The 18,003-nt window shown below is 37.2% G+C and overlaps 2 protein-coding genes across 2 annotated transcripts; one reads left to right on the top strand and one right to left on the bottom strand.

The window, feature by feature from the left end:
- Positions 1 to 6,774: 6,774 nt before the first annotated feature.
- LOC122194822 (ATP synthase subunit alpha, chloroplastic) lies at positions 6,775 to 7,551 on the top strand (the record flags this gene model as incomplete). Its single annotated transcript, XM_052764919.1, has 1 exon — positions 6,775 to 7,551. A coding segment is annotated over one exon (777 nt), but the record flags the coding sequence as incomplete, so codon positions are not given.
- A 9,556-nt stretch (positions 7,552 to 17,107) lies between these two features.
- Positions 17,108 to 17,797, bottom strand: LOC111911773 (uncharacterized). Its single transcript, XM_023907518.1, has one exon. It carries the CDS (start codon positions 17,795 to 17,797, stop codon positions 17,108 to 17,110), a length of 690 nt encoding a protein of 229 aa, XP_023763286.1.
- Positions 17,798 to 18,003: the final 206 nt, after the last annotated feature.

Below are 18,003 nucleotides of genomic sequence, written 5' to 3'. Positions count from 1 at the left end.
TGGCTTTGTTTATACAATATGTAGTTTCTTTTGACTTTGAAGAAACTCATGTTTTTCTTATCCAATGACCGTCGATATTCTTATCAAAGTACTACTTGCTTGTGCCAATGTAAGTGATTTTCACATAGCACAACTAAAACAAGATAAGATCTTGAGCATCTTGGCGATTCATGTCACCAATTAGGTGCTCTGTTTGAATGATAGATATTCATGAGCAAGTCGCTCCCTCTCTACCGGTGGAACATACTCTTCCTTGAACTTTTCGACTAACTGTTTCCATGTCACCACGCTCTTCTCGGCATGTGAATAGTTATTGGTGATAAGGTTCCACCAGTCTTTTGCTCCTAGACATAGAAGTTTCTGTACATATCTGAATTTTAGGTTTTCTGAACAAGCACAAATGTAAACGAGTCCTTCTACATTCGAGATCCATATCATGGTAACAATTGGATCCATGACATCATCAAAATCAAGAGGCTTGGTGTTATTGAACTCTCGATAGGCCATTTCCATTTCTCTAGATGGGGTTGTAGCAGCAACCGCGGTAGTGGCTGCAACGGCAGCAATATTAGCAAAGACAGCATACCGTTCATCAAATAGGGCTATCAATATACTCTTAATAATTCTGAACATTTCTAGAATAATCTATCTTACAGCCATTAATACTGTTGTTATAATCCAATCGTGTATAAAAGTCTCGCTTGGTCCTGACCCTTCTGATCCAGAACCTAACCCGCTTGCTCTTGTGATCATCATCATGTTGAAGGTGTAACAGGAATAGGTTAATACTAATCAGAATTACTCCAAAACTATATTGGAGTCCTCTCTATTTACTTAGCAACTTTGTGCCAGTTCTTGATTCTAAATGGATACTGTGCTTATAGTAGTACAAGCCCATACTACCTTCCACACCTATCCATACTAGATCCAAGAATTGCTCCATGGTTTCCAATTCACTACGCTCTACTATTGATTGGTCTTTTCACACACACACACACACACAATGTTACAAGGACCTAATTATTACTTTACTAGACTTCACTAAGATCATGCGTCTCAACCGCCACCCTACCTTATGAATATATGCCTATCAAGCATATATTAGATTTCCTAGGCTCTCGTTCTAGGATTCCATCCACTCCTCTCGACTATTGGCTGAGCAAGAACTTCTACCAATACTAAATAATTATTGGATGAATACAATTGCATGCTGCTAAAATCAAACAACCTGTTAACCAAAAGATTTAATGCTACGATGGTTAGACTCATACGAGAGTTCCGCAATAGCACCAAATCAAGTAATCTAAAACTATTTACTTCTAGGTGCATGCATCCTAACATACTTGTCAAATAACTAATTAACATTAGTATAGGATCTAAGCAGCAATTAACAAGAAAATCCCTAGGCTATAATGCATCTTAAGTATCAGGCAATTCTAAACGACAATTCCTAAAAATATCCTTAGCCTACGTACTAGGATGCATTTATAAACATAAAAAACATGGATATTTTAGGAATCATTTTCCTTTTTGATCTTCGGCTGACTACACGCATCCCATTCTTTTCTTTTGAATAAAATTCTTTTTCTTAAAAAGAGTTGTTAAGATATTCAGATCCTTAGTTTGAGTCTGGAATCACACGAGTGTTCATCCAGTTCACTCAAACCAGGGTTCTGATACCAACTTGTAATGTCTCGATTTCAACACAAAATTTACATTTTTATTTATTAAAATATATCAAAGTATAAATACATCATGTGGAAACATGTTGCCAATGTGCAAGTGTGCAACCGAACCTTGCCCTTATCATGAAACAATGCAGTACTTGAAAAACATTATATTCAACTAGGTAAGCACGAAGCTTAGTGAGTCCCCCAAAATACTATATTCCATAATACATATACATTCATACAACCAATGACTCGTTATCTATTAATACTATGTGTACTTACGGCCTCCACATCATTTTGTTAACATGGGACTACATGTACTTACGACCAACATGCCATTTAGTTAACATGGATCTGTGTGTACTTACGTCCTACACACCATTTCATTAGAACGTGATCCTATAGGCTCCTAACCACTTTTTCATTCCGCCATCATCCCCTAACTAAATCTAATAACAATTGCACACATAGACACTACTCTTTAGACTCTCCTAGTACTGACACATTTATACTTTATACTCTTACCAGTGTCAAGTACATTTAAGCACATAGAGATTTTACTATCAAATCTACTCTACTAGTTCTCTATCCTAACATACATGGACATATATTGTAATACATAGTATAGTGAGACAACTCACCTTGACAATTACTCAGACGGTTGGCAGTTATGTGGGTGATCCTACTGGCGATCCAACATGAGGGTAACGTGCCTACAATACCATAAATTATTAATCTCTATGAAAATTTGGTACTTAATGCTAGATCTTTCATTAAACCTAATGAATAATGAGATCTCTGTTAAATAAGGACCAACAAGATAAGAAATTTCAGAGGCAGGACCGTTTCAGCGTATATTCTTTCTGAAATCAAACATCCAAACCAATGTAACCATTCTAGACACCTCTCCTATAAGTAGATTAATCAGTATTATAATTGAAATTTCTAATAAATCTTATTTATACACTCATAACAATGATGATGAATATAAATATAAGTTACACTTAAAGCGTAGTAAGTATAGTTACCTTACAGGAGTTTCTAGTAAAAACCGGGAAGTTCGCAGGCAGAACTTTGATACCGAGCATTTTAATTTCTCCAGAACCCTAGGTTTCTCAAATCCTTGTAAAATGCGCCTAATAACTAGACGAATTCAAGCTTATAACCTCATAATACTTCAGGGAGAAAGAGAGATAGGTATGAAGAGTGAAGAGGCTTAATGGGGTTTTTATAGTGCAATCTCGGGTAGGGCGCGCCGCACCACGTACCAGGCGTGCCGCCCCTTTTGGTAGGTGAGTTGGGTAGAGCCTATTCTGCCACCTTTCATCTCATGGGTGCTTTTCTTGCTAGCTTCTAGAAGGTTGCTTCTCGCCACTATGTGTGTATAGTTTTCTAATTTTTTTAAAAAATCATAGTTTTCTTATATGATCTCCGTTTTCAACGTTCTTTATATCCACGCGTAGCTCTCGACGAGTACTACAACTTTCATTTAGACTCTATTGCTAATTCTCACTTTATTCTAAATTTAACCATCTGAGAAGATTATACTGCTAACGACCATGTAAAATTCATAACTCTTTCATACAGACTCCGTTCTCGACTGTCTTTATATCAACAGAATCATATTGAACAGATCATCAACTCTCATCTAGATAGTTTTCCAAACAATTGACCAAAACTTAATTTCGGTTTCTGTGTTGCACGGTGCTACGCTTAACTTCTAAAAATCAAAAACTTCCTCATACGAAGTCAGATTTGGATGTTCTCTATATGCACATGCTCACTTTTATGACTATTATGATTTTTGTTTAGATTACTTAGGATAATAATCAATCTATCATTGATTCATATTTTAAGACATGCTTTGTACTATAGAGTTGAACGTAAAACTATAAAGAATCATAACTTCTTCATAAAAACTGAATTTTGGTTTCTGTGTCGCACGGTGCTACGCTTAACTTCTAAAAATAATAACTTCCTCATACGAAGACCGATTTGGACGTTCTCTATATGCACACTCTCATTTTTATGACTATTATGATTTTCGTTTAGATTACTTAGGATAATAATCAATCTATCACTGATTCATATTTTATGACACACTTTGTCGGACAGAGCTGAACGTAAAACTTTAAAGAATCATAACTTCTTATTAAAAAGTTAGATTCAAGCGTTCTATATATCTACGGAAATTGTATTGATGTTTTCTATGTGTTTATAATGATTACTTTGGCTAAAAAGTAATATATTTCTATTTCAACTTTTATAAATAATGCTTATATCGAATACCCTTGGAATGTGCAAACGAGGTGTTACAAGAAAACTCATTTGGCTGAAATACAATTATATGACATTCGGGATGATATAAAATAAATGTGGAACTGCAATGTTGCTTATGAATGTCTACAGTGATGCCTTTGTCTTCCCACGACCATCGGAAGTACCTATAAATCATTAAATCCACAACTATATGCCAAAGCTTAGTGAGTCCCACCTAAATATCACAGACCACAACATACATACAAGCAACCACGTATCAGCCTTCATTCAGTGACTGGTCCGCCCCTCACAGATGCACACATCGTCCTTCAGTCCATGGCTGGTCCGCCTCTCATACATATACCATAAAATAGTACCCCTAGGCTTTTAGCATCATTTGGCCCGCTTGAGTATCTTAGCCTACCAGCACACAAAAGGTGTAACATCCGGACTTCTATGTATATTGTTTATTTATTTATTTTGAGGACTATTGAGCTACTCGACGAGCTGGTGCTACCACTCATCGAGTAGAGTCGCGATGTGCCACATGGGGTTAATGACCTACTCGACAAGTGCGAGAGCCGACTCGCCGAGTAGATGCTGGGATGAGAAACCCTAAATCCCTAGGTTTGGGGCCTATTTAAAGGCACTTATAGCCTCATTTGCGGCTATACTTCCCTGAGAGAAACCCTAATCGCCCTTTGAGCTTATAGAGAGAGTGTGTGAACTAACATTGAGTATTTTGGTGTATCTTTGGAAGAGAAGAGAAGGATTTCAAGCAAGAATCAAGAGAAGGCTGTTAGATATGTTGGCATTCATCCAAGAGCTCCTGTTAAAGGTATAAAGTTTGTACCTTTCTCATTTGTTTGGGTAGATCTCATATTTTTTGAGATTAGGGCTTCTTTCAACCTATTGTTGGGACTTTGAGGGTATTGACTTCATATGGAGTTTTAGACTTCAGATCTGGACCTTGTGAGGTCCCTAGCATCCAAAGGTCCCTGCTTTATTCAACCTTAATGGAACTCTTGAGTGAAAAATCCTTATTAGAGCATGTTCTTGGCATTTCTAGCCGAAAGTGCCAAGCATGGAAGTAAAGTTTGTGACTTTACGTGATAAATGAGCCTTGAGAGTGTAGATCTAGAGTTTGGGAAGGTTTTCTGCCTTAAAATTGTCTGAATGGGAAAAGAGTCTGAATGGACACGCCGAGTCGTAGAGCCGACTCGACGGGTCGGTTAAGATATGTCCCGATAAGCTGGCCATGCTTTTACTTGGCGAGTTAGGGGTTAACTCGACGAGCTGGACCCTCATAAAGACCTATGAGTAACGACTGGACTCGACAAGTCACATGAGTGCACTCGGCGAGTCAAGTCAAACTAGGACTGTTGACTCAAGTTGACTTTTGTTGACTTTAGGGTTTACTCAACATAAGTAATGGAGACCGTGGAGGGTTAAATGGTCTTTTACCCATTCCAAGAGTTAGAGAGAGAGTAAGAGAAACTTTTGGTGTATTTGAGTAAGAGTGGGGTACTGATTAGAGATGATTATCTAATGTGTTAGGCGGAGGCTAGTTCGGGATTTCCGAGTACGTGACTGTTACTTGCTAGTTTACGACGTAAGTCTTCTCACTATACTTACAAAGAGTGGTATCTTTATCTGATTGAGCTGTCTTATTTGCTTATCTGTGTATTGTAATATTTTGCATTATGTCTTTGTGATTTATGCTGAATATTGTCATTATGACTTTAAAGAGTTGGGACCGAAGGGTCCCACTAAGACACATCGACCGGAGGGTCTTATTGAGTTATGGCCTAGAGTGGCTAATGAGCTGTGTGTGGTATTTTGGGCAACTCACAAGCTTTGTGATTACCGTGTGATGTGTTATGTGTTTCAGGTACTTCTCAAGATCACGGGAAGGCGTCGGCTTGATTGTACGCATTTGTTAATGATTATGTTGAGGATTCTGGGATTTGACTTCTGTTGGGGATTTATGTTGACATTTGAGACACTTATGGTTTTATGAAATATAATATATGAGTTTTGTGTGATTGAAAATTAAAATTTTGGTTTGAAAATTTACGGTGTTACAAGTTGGTATCAGAGCCTTGGTTTGAGGGATTCGAATGCACCTCCAGGTGTGTTTGGACTCAAACTGAGGATTTGAGAAGAATTTTCAAAAGAAAATAATTTTTCCAAAATAAGGAGTTTTAAGAGAAAACAAGTTGAAGCGGTGTGTACAATCAGCCAGAGCCTGAATGCGGATTTCCTAAAATACCCTTACATTTGTGTTGTAAGATATTTATGAACATTACATGCTAGAGGGTAGGCTAGGTATTCCATATTCTAGGGCTAGAGTCGCCTGATTTGTGATGCCTTAGCCTAGGAGATGTTTTGATCAGTGTTATCTGTTATTTTCTTGGGTATACACTGAGTTCTGAATCGGGAGATGATCTAGGAAGAGATACTATTAGGGTGTTACAAGTTGGTATCAGAGCCTTGGTTTGAGAGATTCAAAACACACTTCTGGGTGAGTCAGAACTCAAACTGAGGGAATGGTAATAATTGATTTTCAAAAAGAAACCAAAGTTTAATTTCTTGAAAACAATTTTGTAAGAAAAAGGGGGAGAATGCATTTCACGTAATCGTCCGACCTCAAGTATATATTTTAGATAGATACATACTTATATAGATATAGAAAATTTCAACTAAAAACTCGAAGACTAAACAACTCAAATCTTTCTATTTTTGTGCTGGTTGGATCCACAATTAATCCTATGGATCCTTAGGATTAGATGAGTTAAGAGAGGGGTCTACTGAGAGAGTTGCTTGTGGTTTGTGATAATATTTTACGTATCGTGAACGACACACTTCAATTATTTATGATGATCCCTCTAAACAAGCCCAAGCTTATCACCAAATGTCTCTTCTATTACGAAGACCGCCTGGGCACAAAGCTTATCCATGGGATGTTTTTTATTTACATTCACGCCTTTTGGAAAGAGCTGCTAAATTAAATTCTCTTTTAGGTGAAGGAAGTATGATCGCTTTACCAATAGTGGAAACCCAATCGGGAGATGTTTTGGCTTATATTCCTACTAATGTCATTTCGATTATAGATGGACAAATATTTTTATATGTTGATCTATTCAATGCTGGAATCCGACCCGCTATTAATGTGGGGATCTCTGTTTCCAGAGTGGGGTCTGCAGCTCAAATTAAAGCTATGAAACAAGTAGCTGGTAAATTAAAATTGGAACTGGCACAATTTGCAGAATTAGAAGCTTTTGCACAATTTGCTTCTGATTTCGATAAAGCTACTCATAATCAATTGGCAAGAGGTCAACGCTTACGTGAATTGCTTAAACAATCCCAATCCGCCCCACTCGGGGTAGAAGAAAAGGTATTGACGATTTATACCGGAACAAATGGTTATCTTGATTCATTAGAAATTGGACAGGTAAGGAAACTTCTTGTTGAGTTACGTACTTACTTAAAAACCAATAAACCGCAGTTTCAAGAAATAATATCTTCTACCAAGACATTCACCGAGGAAGCAGAAGCCATTTTGAAGGAAGCTATTAAGGAACAGAGGGAACATTTTATACTTCAAGAACAAGCAGCCTAAACAAATTGATCACCCTTTTCAATAATTTTTTAAATAAAATAAAAAGGGTACTCAAGCATTTCGGAGTCAAATCATTCAAAATTTATTTTTTTATATCTAAATCTACAAAAATATCTGGAAAAAATTGCGTCCAATAGTATTTGAACCTATACCAAAGGTTTAGAAGACCTCTATCCTATCCATTAGACAATGGATGCTTTTCATTCCGATTTTTTAGTAGTTTTACTTTCTGATCTTTTATTTGAAAAAATACGAATCTAATATAGTAGGATTTCTATAAGAAAATTCTTGGAATTGCATATTCAATGATGAATGATGTATTAACTGGAGTCTATTAGAGTACTTAATAATATACAAATATAGTAAGATAATTGAATAAATCTATAAGTAGAGGCTATAAAGAGGGTAGCGGGAATCGAACCCGCATCATTAACTTGGAAGGCTAGGGGTTATAGTCGACGTCGATTCATCATTTTTAACGTCTCTAATTCAAAACCGAACATGAAACTTTGGTTTCATTCGGCTCCTTTATGGAAAATGGATAAATTGCTAGATTTCAGATGTCAACCAATTTACAAAAAAAAAAAAAAAAATGATACCCATAACATCTATGTCAGCTTTTTGTTTGAATATATTCAATTCAAAACGACTTGCTTTTTAGATGATCCCTCTAGAAGAAGGCAATTCTAACAATCTTTCTAGTTACTTCATTCTTTATTTCTATTTGAGAGGGTCCTAAGGAAAATGATTTTATTTCCACCGAGCTAAAATAATATGTCAATGTCTCTAGTAAACTAAAGATATTCTTTAATAGCTATTTTGCTTCAATTTATTCGCTACAAATGCAAACAAAAATTGAAGATTTAGTTACGATTAGAAATTAGAAATCTACTTTTCTATTTTCATCCATGGATTCTTTATTCATACTAATTCAATTGGAAGTATTGATCTAATTTTAAAATTTTGTTTTGCAATTTTATAATCCAAGTTTTTATTTTTTAATTGACCTTTGGATAAAAATCCCAAAAATTTATATTTTTCCTTGAATGTGTCATTGAAAGGTAAAGGATTGAATCCTTTTAATGAAATAAAGTTTTTGATCGGAATATGAATCAAACCGAAATACCCTTTAACTATTAAGGGGGTGAATAGAACGAATCACACTTTTACCACTAAACTATACCCGCTACAGTGAAAATTATTATATATAAATGGACCTTTTGTCGAGGCGCTTCTGTCTATGTCTAGATGGACTTCTTATACTTATATAAGAAGTATGTATATATCTAGTTATATAGATATATTTTACCTAGATAGTAAAGTGACCCGTTTAGGAATTCCATGAACTAAGCCCTTTTCTTTTAACACAGTGGTAGAGTAATGACATGGTAAGGCGTAAGCCCTCGGTTCAAATCCGATAAGGGGCTTTGTATTTTTTTTCAGTCATAGTATTCATATTTGAAAGAAGAATAGCGATATTATTAATAGTAATAAAAAATAGTAATAAAAAGTAACCAACTGTATAATATTATCGTCTAGTGAGTTATAGTATATTAGTTGTTAGAGTATATTAGTTATAGTTATCACGAATAATGATAAGTTATCTATTGAATCATCAAATCTTCCTATTTTCAATTAGGCCAATGAAATCTATTGTAAAGATTATAGATCAATCAAAGAAAAATAAGTGGACCCGACCCATTGAATCATTACTATATCTGCTATTATGATATTCAAATTCAATAGAGATGAAATTGGAACAAGTTGACCTTTTATTTATTTTCATTTCTTTGGACTCCGCAAGAATTTGTTGATATTTCCAATTCAATCATCTTCTTCCTAGATGTTCTATATGAATAAATTGTCATTTCATTCCTTCATGGAGAACCTTCTATTCTAATTCAAAAGATAAGAAAATTTTTCACTATCTTTCTTTGATTACAGGATCAAGAATAATTTATACCTATATAATATTTCTATATATATTTAGATTTATAGCTATGAGATCGCGGCTTGTTAAAAATTTCCATTTTGTTGCATCCAAGATTTTTGTTCTCACAATCGTATGAAGAATGGATGCGAGAAAAAGACTCTCATTCCTAGTTTCCTATTTATTGTAGTGAATATTGTTATTGTATTAAGTATTGAAGTGAAGTAAAAAATTGTAATTTACTATACATAACATAAAAATTAGAAGAATTTAGAAAGAGAGTTCTTTTTCTTAATCTCATGAACAAGATCTAAGAATTCATTTAGTTGATGGAAGAAGGGGGGGAGGAAAGCCTGCGGATCAACCGGTAGTGGGCGAGGGGGTTGCTTATTCCTTGAACAGTTCTTTCAAAAAACGAATCTATCTGATTGATGAGTCATAAGAAGACAATTCATGATTCATATGCTTAATAATAAGAAGGAATAATCAAATTGAATTCATCGATTTACCTGGGTGGTCAATTTATGGGCCAATAAAGGATTTTTATCTTCGAAACCCATTGGAAGGGGTAGTGCACGAGAAAAAAATCATGCAGAAATGATCGACTCTTTAGACGCCCCGAAAATACTATGTGGTGTTCGGAAATGGTTAAAGTAGTTGAATAGGATGATTACAATGACTATAGTACTTGGTAAAGTTACCAAAGACGAAAATGATTTGTTTGATATTATGGATGACTGGTTACGGAGGGACCATTTCGTTTTTGTAGGCTGGTCCGGCCTATTGCTCTTTCCTTATGCCTATTTCGCTGCAAGGGGTTGGTTCACAGGTACAACCTTTGTAACTTCATGGAATACCCATGGATTGGCCAGTTCCTATTTACAAGGCTGCAATTTCTTAAATGTCACAGTTTCTACTCCTGCAAATAGATTATCACATTCTAAGTTATTACTATGGGGTCCAGAAGCACAAGGATATTTTACTCGTTGGTGTTAATTAGGCGGTCTGTGGACTTTTGTTGCTCTCCACAACGCTTTCGGACTAATAGGTTTCATGTTGTGTGAATTCGAACTTGCGCGATTTGTTCAATTGCGACCTTATAATGCAATTGCATTCTCTGGTCCAATTGTCGTTTTTGTTTCTGTATTCCTGATTTATCCACTAGGTCAGTCTGGTTGTTTTTTTGCCCCTCGATTTATCCTCTTTTTTCAAGGATTTCATAGCTGGACATTGAACCTATTTCATATGATGGGAGTTGCGGGAGTATTGGGCGCTGCTTTGCTATGCGCTATTCATGGTGCTACCGTAGAAAATACTTTATTTGAAGATGGTGATGGGGCAAATACATTTCGTGCTTTTAACCCAACTCAAGCTAAAGAAACTTATTCAATGGTCACTATTAATCGCTTTTGGTCCTAAATCTTTGGGGTTTCTTTTTCCAATAAACGTTGGTTACATTTCTTTATGTTATTTGTACCAGTAACTGTTTTATGGATGAGTGCTCTTGGAGTAGTCGGTCTGGCCTTGAAACTACGTGTCTATTACTTTGTTTCTCAAGAAATTCGCGCAGCGGAAGATCCTGAATTTGAAACATTTTGCACCAAAAATATTCTCTTAAATGAAGGTATTCATGCATGGATGGCGGCTGAAGATCAGCCTCATGAAAACCTTATATTCCCTGAGGAGGTTCTACCCTGTGGAAACGCTCTTTAATGGAACTTTAGGTTTAGCTGGTTGTGACCAAGAAACCACTGGTTCTGCTTGGTGGGCCAGGAATGCCTGGCTTATCAATTTATTTGGTAAACTAGTAGGGGCTCATGTAGCCCATGCCGGATTAATCGTATTCTGGGCCGGAGCAATGAATATATTTGAAGTGGCTCATTTCGTACCAGAGAAGCCTACGTATGAACAATTTTGTGAATTAGAATCCTAGGAGGAGGACTTTGGGTGACTACAGGTGGGGTGTGGAAGCTAGTATCGAGCCCGTACTACTAAAAGCACCGGGTCTATATGAAATCCAAGTAAGAATCCTTGGGATGCTCCCCAATATTCACGGCCAGAAAAGACCAATTTAGTTTATGCTTTTAAAATAAATCAGAGTAATTTTCCAAAAGATGTTGAAGAATTTGTTCCCAAAACAAAATATAATAAATATTTATCAAAACATTTCTTAAAGAAATATGTTTTCATTATATAACAAAACCTCGAGATGTCATGTTCCGATACAGACCAAAAGCATAAACAGTACTTTATAAGCCTTACAACAGATATTTGCATCTACTGGCCTATAATCTAAAAATCTCCCTTCAACCTCCAAACTATGCTCTGGGTCCACTACATGTAATATAAAAATCTAGGTGGGTCGGGCTTGGGAGCCTGGTGAGTATATAGGGTTGTCAACCCACAAATAATAAATTTATTAATTTTCAACAACCAACAATAAATTTATTAATTTCATCAAACAACAATAACCCTGATTACCCGTTCCCGTTATCCTCACTTTAAGACCCTAAACGCCTTTCATAAGGGACCTAGCCTAAGGATTTTCATCGGGGTGACAACACTGCTTTAGGGGATTCCTCGGCAATTTATGTCAAATAAGGCAACCATGTGGGGGATGGACTATACCATTGAACACTAAGTTCACAAACACCTACAGGTTGCGAGCCAGCTAGCATTCCACTGGACTGTCTAGAAAGGTGCGTGGTCGTCATCTATACTCCACTAGATGACTGAAATAATAACAACATTGAGGCCTCTCATCATTTTTTAACACACATCAACTATTTAATCTACACATATCTTACCCAACATATTTGTAGATAAAATACATATACAGTTTAAAACTTGTATAAAATATCTATTCAAAAACCATCTCAAATAAACAAACAATATAATTACACATAGCACATATTTTATAGAAAATACTTCATATCTATGTGTAAGAAGAAAGTGGCTATACACTCACTTGATAAGACGATGATTGGGAAGCACCTCGTTTCTAAAAATAATCTTGTCAAATGAAATCGGGGTGTTTTTCCTCAAAAATCAGGCTTCACTTGGGTAGAGTTTCAGCTCGATAACTCTTTTTCTCGGGATCTCCCGGATCTTCGGGCTCTCCGGGGCTTGCTTATGATGCTAGGATAATATAATAGGCTTGGGGGTAATTTTTGCAATATAGAAGAAAGTATAGAGTGGGAGGATAGAAATTGTAAACATAAATCGGCAGCCTTGCACCCCTATTTATACTATGCGAAGCCCCAGATTACGCTGGGCATAAATTAGGTGTACGCTGGGCGTACTGCGTGGCGGTGGTGTACGTTGAACGTAACTTTGTATGCTGGGCGTACTAAGGGATAACTCCGGACGCGGCAAAGCTATGACACGTGTCTCTCATGTGAAGGAATAGGGATGGATGATGGACCCCGGAACACCTACACGAGTACGATGTGCTCTATAACTTTTGTTTAGACTCCATCGGCTAGTTTTCATTTTATTTTTAAAGTTATAGTTTTTAACAGGACGGGACTGGAAAAGTCCGTTCAAAATTCATGACTTCTTCATCCGACTTCCGTTTTTGTCTGTCATTTTACCGTTGAACAACTATCGACGAGATCTTCGATTCACATTTAGATTGTTTCGGCTAAAAATCACTTGATCTAAATTTCGAGTTTTGGGTTGCATACTTCAAAGTCGAAACTTCGAAAAATCATAACTTCCTCATAAGAAGTCAGATTTGGGCATTCTTTTTATGCACGCTCTCGGTTTAACGACGTCTACGAGTTTTCTCTAGATCACTAAGGCTAAAAATCGTTATTTCGTAAATTCACTATTTACGTCACGCAGTGTCGTACCGGTTCTGTCGCGAAACTTCAACAGTTCATAACTTCTTCGTTATAACTCGGATTTCGGCATTCTTTATGTATCCGGAATCTTTGTCACGACCACTACAATTTCCTTCATAGATATTGGGTTTATTTAATATTTATTTTCGACGCGTATTTTTTATTCTCAACTTATTAAATCATAATAATTAAGTAAATAAGCTCATAATTCACATAATATTCAAATAATACATCTTTATTATTTCAAAACAAGTTACAAAGGTTAAGCTAGACTATTACCTCATCATTAATGCCTAGCCTAGAAACACGGGCGTTACAATTCTCTGCCCCTTAGATGATTCCGTCCCGGAATCATGCATCAGCAAACAGATGTGGGTAGCGACTCATCGTGTCACTCTCCGTTTCTCAGGTGATAGTCGGCCCATTCGTATGTTTCCATCGCACAAGCACTAATTCGACCATCTTGCATCGCAACTTCCTAGTCTTACGGTCAACGATTGCCTCCGGTTCTTCAATTAACCTCTTGCTTTCATCCAACCTTAATTCAAAAATTGGAATGATGTCAGGAACTTCTCCCATGAACTTCCTCAAATAACACACATGGAAAGTGTTATGAATACCATCTAGTTCTTCTGGTAATTCTATCTTGTAAGCTTGATTCCCGATCCTCTGAAGAACTTTAAACGGTCCAATAAACCTTGGACTCAACTTTTCCCTTTTACCAAATCTTATAAGTCCCTTCCATGGAGAGACTTTAAGTAAAACCGAATCACCAACTTCGAATGATATCGGTTGTCTTTTCTTGTCAACATAGCTCTTTTAACGATCTTGACCTGCTAACATCCTTTCCCTAATCACTTTCAACTTTTCAGCAGCCTGATGGACTATTGTAGGCCCCATAAACTGCTTTTCCCTAGCTTCCAGCCAACACGAAGACGTTCGACACTTTTCTCCATACAAAGCTTGGTAAGGTGCCATCTTAATGCTTGAGTGGAAACTATTATTATACGAATATTCTACCAGAGGTAACTGTTCATCCCAATTACCTTGGAATTCCAGGGTACATGCTCTTAGCATATCTTCCAATGTTTGAATTGTTCGTTCGTTCTGACCATTAGTTTGCGGATGGTAAGCTGTACTTAAACATAATTTCGTACCCAATTCTTCTTGTAGACTTCTCCAAAACCTCGACGTGAAACGACTATCACGGTCTGACACAATCGTCATAAGAACACCATGACCTTTTACTATCTCTTTCACGTAAGCCTTTGCAAGCTTTTCCATAGACCACTTCTCATTGGCGGCTATGAAATGTGAACTTTTTGTAAATCAATCAACAACAACCCAAATCACGTCGTGACCGCTTTTTGTTCTGGGCAGTTTAGTTACAAAATCGATAGTGATGTCTTCCCATTTACCCATGTGTATAGGTAAAGGTTCTAAACTCCCATATGGTTTCTAATGTTGTGCCTTAACCCACGCACATGTCACACACTCGGCCATATACTTTGCAACGTTGAGCTTCATCATCCGCCACCAGTAGTAGGGTTTCAAATCCATATACATCTTTGTGTTACCGGGATGAATCGAGTACATGGTCTTGTGAGCTTCCTCCATCAAAAGATTTCTCATTCCTCCCATCTTAGGTACCCAAATCCTATCTTGGAATACCTTCAACCTTTGGTTGTTTGTACCGAACACTAACGTTTTGCCCAAACGTTCTTCCTTTCGGTCATTTTTCTCTGAAGCTTCCTCCTGAGCTTTCTTTATACTTTCCACAATTACCGAGACAACTTCAATTCTCAATGCTTTTGACATTTTCTTTTCAAGGTTTACCTTCCGACTGAGAGCATCAACGAAAAAATTTGCTTTACCAAGGTGGTAAAGTATCTCACAGTCGTAGTCCTAGAGTAACTCTAGCTAGCGTCGTTGCCTCATGTTCAATTCCTTCTGATTAAAGAGATATTAAAGACTTTTATGCTCAGTGAAAAGTTTGCACTTTGTGCCATAAAGATAATGCCTCCATATCTTTCGGGCGAATACTACCTCTGCCAACTCCAAATCATGAGTGGGATAGTTCTTTTCATGTTCTTTCAATTGTCGAGATGCATATGCTATCACATTTTCTCTTTGAGTTAGAACACATCCCAACCCGGCTCCTGACACATCGCTATACACTGCGAAGTCTTCAACTCCATCGGGTAGAGAAAGAATCGGTGCTTCACATAATTTCTTCTTTAGCTTCTCGAATGCTTCCTTATGCTTCTCACTCCAAGCATAAGTAGCTCCCTTGTGGGTCAAAGTTGTCAATGAAGCAGCTATCGAAGAAAAGCCTTGGATAAATCTTCAACAATATCCAGCTAATCCTAGAAAACTTCGGATCTCCGTAGGACTCTTTGGTTGTTCCCACTTTGTTATAGCTTCAATCTTAGCTGGGTCAACCATAATCCCTTCTTGTTTAACCACATGACCAAAAAATTGGGCTTCTTAAATCCAAAAAATCACATTTAAAGAACTTCTCATACAATTTCTCCTTCTTTAATACTTCTAACACTTCTTGCAAGTGTCTGCCATGCTCCTCCTGGCTTTTCGTGTAAATCAGAATGTCATCTACAAACACTATCACGGATTTATCTAGGAATGGTTTACAAACCTTGTTCATTAAATCAATGAAGGCTGCTGGAGCATTGGTTAGTCTAAATGACATAACCAACAACTCGTAGTGTCCATATCTTGTTCTTAACGTAGTCTTCTCAATATCCTGCTCTCTTACCTTTAGTTGATGATATCCTGACCTAAGATCAATGTTCAAGAAATATCTTGGACCTTTCAACTGATCGAACAGGTCATCAATTCTTGGCAACGGGTACTTGTTCTTTATTGTTGCCTTGTTCAGCTCCCTATAATCTATACACATTCTTATGCTCCCATCTTTCTTCTTCACGAATAACACCGGAGCACCCCAAGGTGATGAACTAGGTCTAATAAAACCGTTGTCCAACAACTCCTGAAGCTTCTTCATAAGCTCCTTCATCTCTGTCGGTGCTAATCGATATGGGGATTTTGCTATTGGTGTTGTTTCTGGTAACAAGTCTATTCTAAACTCCACTTGTTTATCAGGGGGCAATATAGGAAGATTCTCAGGAAAAACTTTCGGATAGTCACACACCACTGGTATACTTTGCATATCCTTTTTCTCATTCTTAGCATCGATTACGAATGCCAAGTATGAAGTGCAACCTTTAGATAAACATTTTCTGGCTTTCATTAGGGAAATGATTCCACAATTTACTCTGCGGTTATCTCCGTATACCATAAACGACTCCTTTCCAGGAGGGTGTACCCTTACTATCTTTTACTTGCACAATATTTCAGCATCATTGGCGCTAAGCCAATCCATCCCCAGAACGATGTCGAAACCATTTAACTCGATGGGTAACAACTTTTCTTGGAAATCGTTTCCATTCAGGTCAATGACGATATTCCTAATATAATCGCTAACAGGTATGAATTTTCCACTAGCAACTTCTACAATTAGGTCATCATCTAGCTTTTCTATAGGCAATGCCAGTCTTTCACCAATTTTATGTGATATAAAGGAGTAATTCGCTCCGGAATCAAACAATAAATTGGCAGGCAATCCGTTTACTAGAAAAGTACCTGAAGCGACATCTGTTGCATCCTTTGCAGCTTCCAATGTTATTTAGAAAGCTCTGGCTTTTGGGTTTGGTGGGAGATTGGGCTTCGCTACCTCTATCTTCTTCTAGAAATCCATTAAAATCTACCCTTCTTCATGGCATCCATAGCACACCCTTTTGTTGGTTGTGCACTTGCTAGCGTAGTGCTCTGACTTTCCACATTTAAAACAAGTGACCCCCTCGCCACATTTCCCAAAATGTTTCTTCTTACATTTATCACACCATTCTACTTCGCCTCTTCTTCCTCTCGAATCAGACTTCGAGAACTTACTTTTCTTATTGGACCTAGATGATCCATCGAACTTTCTTTTCTCACCAACCTCTGCCCTCTCCTGATTCCTTCCTTTTAACTGGGTTTCTACATTTTTAGCTACTCGGACTATTGTCTTCAGAGTAGCTGCCATCTTGACCGTTGGGCCAAATTTCGCTGGCAGTCCTTTTGCGAACCTCTCAATTTTTGCGAGTTCAGTTGGCACCAAGTATGGAAATAACTTCATCTTTTCAGTAAATGTAGTAGCATAGTCGTCTATGCTCATTTTCCTTTTCTTCACGTTCTGAAATTCATTGTTTAGATCTATCAGGTCTATCTTTGAGCAGTACTGCATCTTTAAATTCTCCAAGAACATTTCCCAAGACATTTTCAGGGCTTCTCCATGTGGCATCGTGTCTACCAATAACCTCCACCAGCTTAAAACTCTGGTCTTCAGTTGTCTGACTGCAAAAACAGTTTTCTGCTTATCGCTACAGTTGCAACTTTCAAATATCATCTCCATTTCGGAGATCCAGTCCATAATTTCTATAGGCTTTGGGCTTCCAGAAAGACTTGGCGGTTTGGCTCCCAATAAATTCTTATACATACGCCCATCTCTGTCGATTTCCCTCTCCGGGTTATTCCTTTCTACCACTGTAGGTTCAACTTGACTGACAGTACAACTATAATTTCCATCCTTTGACTGTCAGTCATTTAAGTCAGGTTGTT

Source organism: Lactuca sativa, chromosome 1 (assembly GCF_002870075.4).
Source record: "Lactuca sativa cultivar Salinas chromosome 1, Lsat_Salinas_v11, whole genome shotgun sequence".
NCBI lineage: Eukaryota > Viridiplantae > Streptophyta > Magnoliopsida > Asterales > Asteraceae > Lactuca > Lactuca sativa.
The sequence above is the reverse complement of the archived record's forward strand: the minus strand, read 5'-3'. Positions and strand labels throughout refer to the sequence as shown.

Coding starts and splice junctions, on each gene's coding strand:
- LOC111911773 (XM_023907518.1), bottom strand. CDS start 17,797: ATGGAGATGATATTTGAAAGTTGCAACTGTAGCGATAAGCAGAAAACT.